Genomic DNA, 8,042 nt, shown 5'->3' on the forward strand with positions numbered 1-8,042 from the left:
GAATGTGCCCTCGCAAAGGAAGTCTGGAGAAAGATACAGTGGCTTTTATCAAGGTTCGTCCCCAGCATCTCAATGACACAGGACTCTGTGCTCCACCAACTGTTCCCTGGGACAAACACTGAGACAATCATCAACTTAATGACAGATGCTTTTTGGTCTGCCCGAACCTCAATGCTCTTCCAGAGCAAGGAGTCTATCCTGACCAAGTGTTGCAAACTGGCACATTCCAGAATCCAGGCTGAGGGACGCACTAAAGCTTGGGGCAGCTGCCACCAAGGTGCCGCGGGGAAAGACCACGGTCTGAGGTCTCCCTGCTGAAGGTAAATGGGGGTCCACTCAGTTATTGGACTCATCTGTACATCAAATGCATGTAAATACAGTCTAGTTCAAGGAAGAGATGCCTTTGGTTTGTTTGGGTAGAGTCAAACTTCAATGTTTGCTTGTTTCCTTGATATGCTGCTGTACGGAACTGAACTGCATTTGTGACTATGTAAAAATAAAGATTTTTTTATAAATAAAGCATATTTCAAAATTTTAAAAATGCTGATACAGACCTGGCAGTCCCAGGTTCAAATCCTGCTCTTTGTTGATGTAAATCGGGGCAGCAATTCATGCTCTCCTCAGAATCATTCCAGGGACAGGATAGAGGAAAAGAAATAGTGTTTATATCCACTCCAAGGTGTGCTTCACTTCTGGATAGGGCATGAGCTACTTTGCCAAACAGTGCGCTGACACTCCCGGTGCAGAGCGGCACACAGCCAGCGGGCTGACGCTCCCGGTGCAGAGCGGCACACAAACAGTGACAACTTGGAGAAAGTAGAGACTTCCCCTGGCACCAGATCTCAGCAAGAATCAGCAGCTTCAGTCATGGGAATGAACAATATTGGTAAATAACAATGAGTCAACTTTGACTTTTTGAAAAGATAAAGAAGCATTAACTTGACGTTTTGAAATTCCAGAGTGTGTATTTTGAAAACCAGAAAGCACATCGCAACTGCATTAATCTAAGAGATCATATTATGATTCACAGTATAATACATAACATTCATTTCTGGCCACAAAATCAGCACATGGTTATTTGGCCACAAGTCAGGATTTTATTCTGGTTTCACCATCATTATAAACTCAGCGTTGCACAGCGGCAACAATACAAATATGCACAGGTCTTGCACACAAAAGATAACCCAACTTACTTCACAGGAGTGTTACAAAACAAAAGGAAGGTAATATTCGGTCAGGTGAAAAAAGCTGGAGGTTTCCACAGAGTGTCTTAGAGGAGGAAAGTGCGGTTAGAGGCAGACAGGTACAGGGAGGGAATTATGGAGCTTAGAAACTTGCTGGTTGAACACACAGCCACCAATAGTGAAGGAATTAAAAGCAGGGATGCACAACAGGCCAGAGGGGTTTGTGGGGCTGGAGGACATTACAGAAATAGAAAGGGATGAGAAGGTGAAAGATTTTGACAGCAATGATAGCAATTTTAAAACCAAGGTGAAGTTTGACAGAGCTAATGCTATAAAACAAGGTACAGCAGAGCTTTATGGTTACTAAAGGGCAGAACATGGCAAGTATAAAGGCAGCAAAAGTATAAAGAAGGGTTTCAGTAGTAGATGCATTTTCAACTTGGCTCAGTCTTTTAGCACTGCTCTGTTGTGATTTTTCATCCTTTGATGTTTTAATTTAAATCTACTCTCTGACCCTCCTGTCAATGGAAACAAGTCTCCCCATAACTTCCGCTGCCTTAAAGAGAACAATACCAGCTTCTCTAGTGTCCCCATGTTACTTCAGTCCCTCACCCTGAGACTATCTGAATAAATCTCTCCTGCACCTTTCCACATGTCTGCCTTTATATGATACTAAACATATAGTCATAACATTAACTCATATTGCCATATGTTAAACAAATAAGATAGTCCTGAGTTGGTCAAATTCACTGCGTAATATACACATATCATGAACACTGAAATATTCAAACTCTGGGAAATACTTCTCAGATTCCAAAAATTAGATCACCTAAAATCTGAGCTGCAAAATATCCATTCCCAGGAGTTTATAGTTTACGCACTAGAAGATCAGTGAACCGACATGTATACCTCCCCACTCCCTGGTCTTCACAGTTATTTTCGATTCCCCATTGGAAATCTTTTATACTCTTGCCAGAACAAAACCTGCAGGGTCTGAACCCATTCCCCTTGTAGTCACCAAAGATCAGATTCGCAAAGCAAATCAACTAGACAGCCACCAATAGAAACGAAAGCACAGAAAATGCTACTAACATACAATCGGTCAGCCAGTCAGCACCTACAGGCTAACATTTTTGGGAAGGGTCTTTCATCGGAACAGCGAGGTTTTGGCAAAAGGCTTCACCTGAAATTCTAACCCTTCTTTATCTGCACACATGCTGCCTGCTCTCTTGTGCCTTTTGTCTTTGCTTCCAGACTTTCAGCAATTGTATTCTGTCGTGTATTTTTACATCAACAAAACATTCAATGGAACCAGCTCAGCATTTATCAGGAAACAGAAGACAACTGGTCCATTCGCACCTCTAAACCCACAACCTCTACTTCCTAGAAGGACAAGGGCAGCAGATACATGGAAACACCACCCCCTGCAAGTCAGCACACCATCTTTACTTGGAAATTCACATCACTGTCTTCACAGTTGCTGGGTCAAAATCCTGGAACTCCCTCCCTAACAGCTTTGTGCAAGTATCTACACCAAATGTGGTGGTTCAGGAAGGCAGCTCACTACCGCCTCTCAAGATCAACTAGGGAGGGGCAATAAATGAAGCTCCAGCCAGCAACGCCCACACCCCATGAATAAGTACAGTAGTTAAACAGAGAAAACAAGTTTGCCAAATTTTTGTATAACTCCAAGGCAAGAGAACTAGTAAAAGTTTACCAAGATGTATCTTGTCACTCAGAGATAGTAAGAACTATCGATGCTGGAGTCAGAGATAACACAGTGTGGAGCTGGAGGAACACAGCAGGCCAGGCAGCATCAGAGGAACAGCAAAGCTGACGCTTCAGGTCTTTTTCTGAAGAAGGGTCCCAACCCAAAATGTCAGCTTTCCTGCTCCTCTGATGCTGCCGGGATGCTGTGTTCCTCCAGCTCCACACTGTGTATCTTGTTACTGATGTGTTGGCCAGTTGGATCCACTCATTTAAAATTTATGCTGCCCCACACTTTTGTGTACATCAAGCTGTAAATTAATTACATTGCAAACACTATTGAGACTACATTGATAGAATGAGCATCGAACTGGATTCGAAGGCTGGGTAAATTTCAACTCTTTGGTGCAAAAATTTATTTCATACGAGTCCTTCCATTTGTATGAAGTAATTTCCTAGCAATGCACTTAAATGTTGCTGAACATATTTCAGTAAAATCTAACAGCAAGGTGATTGTTCAGATTTTACACACTAGGGATGTTTTCTTGAAACAATGTGCGCATTCTCTTACCACTGAGCAGAACATGTAGGCACACAGCTTCCATTTCACTGATTATGAAACAGTGCAAGTGCTCAAACTGTAGTTCCGTTCTGTTAATCCCTGTCCATATGACACTCGGAAAGATATAGGATTCAACCAGTACCTGTAGCATTATGAAACACTCAGACATGTAGACGTGTCTGGTTAAGAGAGGGGCCTGGTATAACTCTCCTGTTGGGGTTCAAGGAGCCACTCTTGTAAACTACCCTTTATATTGTTGCAACATTTCTCTGCCATTTGCAGGCTGACTAGAAAAACGTCACGATTGCCATATCTCCAACCTCTGCCATTTGAACATGTGAAATGGGAGCAGAATTAGACCATTCAGCCCCTCAAATTCTGCTCGGCCATTCAATAAAATCATGGCAGGTCTGTTTGTGTTTTGAATTCCACATCCCCACACTACATACCCCTGAGAACACTTGATTCCTCTGGCTAACGAGAATTTGTCTACCACTGTTTTCTAATTATACAATATCCTCCACCATGTTCTGAGGCAGAAAGTCACACAGCCTTCAGTGAACGAGCTAAACACACAAATCAGGAGCAGGAGAAGGTAGACGCTCGAACCTGCTCTTTCATTCAATAAGATGCTGGCTGATCGGATTGTACTTTCAAATTCATATGCTTGCGTATTGTCATAACCGTTGATCACTTTGCTTAATAAGGATCCATCTACCTCTCCTTCAACATTTTAAGGACTCTGATTCCACAACCTTTTCAAGAACAAGTTCAAAGACCCACAACCCTCAGAGAGAAACAAAAAACAAATCAGTTAATCTCTGTTTCAAGTGGATTACCACTGGCTTTTGAACAGTGACTCCTAGTTCTAGCTTCTCCCTTGACGTCCTCCACATCAACCCGGTCAAAACTCTTCAGGATTTTATATCTCATCTACTTCTGCCATTGGGCCTGATTCAAGGTAGAGTTAAGCTTTTTTGTTATTAATTTAGAGGTGTAGAAGTTACAGACTGCACCAGCATTTATTACCTTTATTATGGTGGTGAACCTTGAACTGCTACAGCTAACATGGCATAGGTACAGCCACAATGCCATTCGGGCGGGAGCTGCAAGATTTTGACCCAGTGACAGGTAAGAAATGGTGATATAGTTCCAAACCAGTTGTTGAGTGGCTTAGAGGGGAACTTGCAGGTGGTTGTGTTCCCATGTGTCTGCTGCCTTCTTCCTTCTAGATAGAAATGGTCGTGAGTTTGAAAAGTGCTGTCTAAGAAGGCTTGGTGAATTTCTGCAGTGCATCTTGTAGATAGTACACACTGCTGTTACTGAGCTTCAGTGGTGGAGGGAGTGGATGTTTGTGGATGTGGTGCCAATTAAGCAGGCTGCTTTGTCCTGGATAGTGTCAAGCTTCTTGAGTGTTGTTAGGTCTGCACTCATCCAGGCAAGTGGGGAATATTCCATCACACTCCTGACTTGTGCCTTGCAGAATATGGATATGCTTTGGGGAGTCAGGAAGCAAGTTACTCGCTTCAGGATTCCTAGTCTGTGACCTGCTCTTGTAGCCACTGTGTTTATGTGCTGAGTCCAGTTCAGTTTCTGTTCAATGGATTTTCAATCCCCAGGGTGTTGATAATAAGGGATTCAGCTTAGCCCCGTGTCTCACTTGCTGCTTATATTTTTTTGGCATGCAATTAGTTCTGTGTTGTAGCTTCCCCAGGTGACATCTCATTTTTAGATATGTCTGTTCTCCTGCACTCTTCATTCAGTAAAGATTGGACATAGGAACATAAGAACTAGGAGCAGTGGTAGGCCATTCAGCCCCTCAAGCCTGCTTCACCATTTGATACGATAGTGGCCGATCTAACCTCGGCCTCAGCTCCACTTTCCTGCTCGCTCTCCATAACGCTGCAACCCAGTAATAATTAAAAATCTGTCCATCTCTTCCTTAAATTTATTCAGTGTCCTGATATCTACCGCACTCTGAGGTAGTAAATTCCAAAGTCATGATACTTTGACAGAAGTAGTTTCTTTCTACATCTGGTTCGTATCTGCTACCCCTCAGACTAAAACTGTGACCCCTCAGTCTAGATGGCCCTACAATATGAAGCATCCTTTCCAAATCTACTTTCTCAATCCCCTTTAACATCTTATATACCTCAATATGATCTCCATACATTCTTCTAAACTCCAGAGAGTATAGGCCTAAACTGTTCAATCTCTCTTCATAAAACAAGCCTTTCATCTCTGGAACTGATCCAGTGAACCTTCTCTGAACAGCCTCTGATGCAATCATATCCTTCTTCAAGTAAGGGGGTTAAAACTGTCCTCCAGAAGTGGTCTCACAATTGTCTTGTACTATTGCAACAACACTTCCCTGCTTTAATACTCCATTCCTTTAGCTTTAATGCCAATTCTCATTTGTATTTCTCATTACCTGCTGTAGTGCACACTGGCTCTCAGTGACTCATGCATAAGGTCACCCAAGATCCCTCTGCACTAAAGCATTTTGAAGTTTCTCTCCATTTAGATAATAAGTTGCTTTTTTTTTTAAATTTTTCCAACCAAAATGGATAACTTCACACTTATTCACGCTAAACAGTTTGCCAAATTTTGGTCCATTCACCTAACCTATACATATCCATCCGTAATTTTTTTTTATTTCTTCATTGCAACTTACTTTCCCACCTAATGTAATTTTTTTTATTCTCTTGTGGGATGTGGGCATCACTGGCTGGGCCAGCATTTATTGCTCATCCCTAGTTGCCCTTGAGAAGGTGGTGGTGAGCTGCCTTCCTGAACCGCTGCCGTCCATGTGCTGTAGGTTGACCCACAATGCCCTTAGGAAGGGAATTCTAGGATTTTGAACTGTTACAGCTCACATGATGTAGGTACAACCACATGCCATTAGGGAGGGAATTGCAAGATTTTGACCCAGCAACAATGAAGGACCAGCAATATATTTCCAAACCAGATAGGGAGTGGCTTGGAGAAGAACTTGCAAGTGGTATCTGCTGCCCTTGTCCTTCTAGATGGAAGTGGTTGTAGGCATGAAAGGTGCTGACTGAGGATCTTTGCTGAATTTCTGTAGACAGAACAGACTGCTGCTACTGAGCATTGATGGTGGAGGGAGTGGATGCCCTGGCTTGATGGTAATGTTGGGAGTGGGGGGTCTGGTGGACCAAGGGGTCGCTGATTGTGTTTAAGTAAAATTCTGCTACTGTTGATGGCCCATAGCACGTCTGATGCCCAGTCTTGAATTCCTAGATCTGTTTGCAATCTATCCCCTTCTGCATGACAATAGTGCCACACAGCACAATGTAGGGTGTCTGCAATACATGGTCATGACTTCAGCTACACAAGACAGTTGCTGTTTGAGTTCAAGACGACCAGCCAGGCTGCATGCAACAGCTGTGTTTTTTCTTATTTTTACATTGGATCTGAGTGAAACTAGTATTTGTTGTGTCTGCTGAAATCAGCCATCTTTAGCCCACCATTAGTTGCATTTACAAGTCTACCAATGAGATAAGGAAACTGAATAACTAAAGAGACAGCATAAATAAATATAAACTATTTGCACTGGTCGGGCAATCTAAAACTAGACAGTATAGTCTGAGAATTAGAGCTGGATTATTCAAGTGAGAACGTTAAGAAGCACTTCAACACACAAAAGGTGTAGGACCTTTGGAATTCTCTCTTCCTCAAAGGACAATGGATCAGTTGTTAGATTTAAAATCTGAGATAGATAATTTTTTTCTTAAACAATGGTATTGAGGAATATGGGCCAAAGACAGGTATGTGGAGTCAGGTCACAGATCAGCAATGATCTCATTGAACGGTGGAAAAGGTTCGAGGGACTGAATGGCCTACTCCTGTTCCTAATTTAGGTGAAGACTAGCTCAAAGCTGCAGGCCGTGTTTATAGGTAGGTACCTGAGAGGAAAAATAGTTTACATTTAAGTAAAATTGTCCCTCATTGCGGGACCACGACTTCATATAACTTCACCAATTTCTTTCGGCAGCTTTATGAACGGGATGATTTCTACCAGATCACCGGCCTGTTAAGAAAATAATTACACCCAGGAAGGAAAAACATTTGTAATAAGTTGGATAGGCGCAACAATCAAAATTCAATTAATGCAGCTTTCTGGTTAACCGTGAAAACATTTGGAAACATTCATATACAAGTGTTCACATTCCAAAACCAGGAATTGACAACAGGGCAATTAGTTCAAAAGGCACTAGCCCAATATGCACCTTCACACGAGGCTGCAGCCTGAGCTCTCTGCACTTTTCCCTGGAATTCACGGCCTCTTGTGTCCCGGTTCCCAGCAATGCAGCCCATCCCAATGCAAACCCAGCCGGGACTCCATGCACCGTGCCCGGAATCCCACTGCAGACCCTGCTGGGGGTCCACGCACCGTGCCCGGGATCCCAATACAAACAGAGCCCGGGCTCCCAAAATACAAACAGAGCCGGAGGTCCATGCACCGTGCCCGGGATCCCGATGCAAACAGAGCCCGGGCTCCATGCACCGTGCCCGGGATCCCGATGCAAACAGAGCCCGGGCTCCATGCACCGTGCCCGGGATCCCGA

At 43.3% G+C, this 8,042-nt stretch overlaps 1 protein-coding gene across 1 annotated transcript in view; it reads right to left on the reverse strand.

Annotated features, from left to right (window-relative positions):
* Positions 1 to 526: 526 nt before the first annotated feature.
* The window catches only part of LOC125484853, a 10,356-nt gene continuing 2,840 nt past the window's right edge, over positions 527 to 8,042 (reverse strand). Inside the window, exon 4 of the mRNA XM_048605271.1 lies at positions 527 to 859. Coding sequence (XP_048461228.1) covers positions 527 to 859 — 333 coding nt within the window. The remainder of the gene's footprint in view (positions 860 to 8,042) is intronic.

Source organism: Rhincodon typus, chromosome 14, assembly GCF_021869965.1.
Source record: "Rhincodon typus isolate 14 chromosome 14, sRhiTyp1.1, whole genome shotgun sequence".
Classification (NCBI taxonomy): Eukaryota; Metazoa; Chordata; class Chondrichthyes; order Orectolobiformes; family Rhincodontidae; genus Rhincodon; species Rhincodon typus.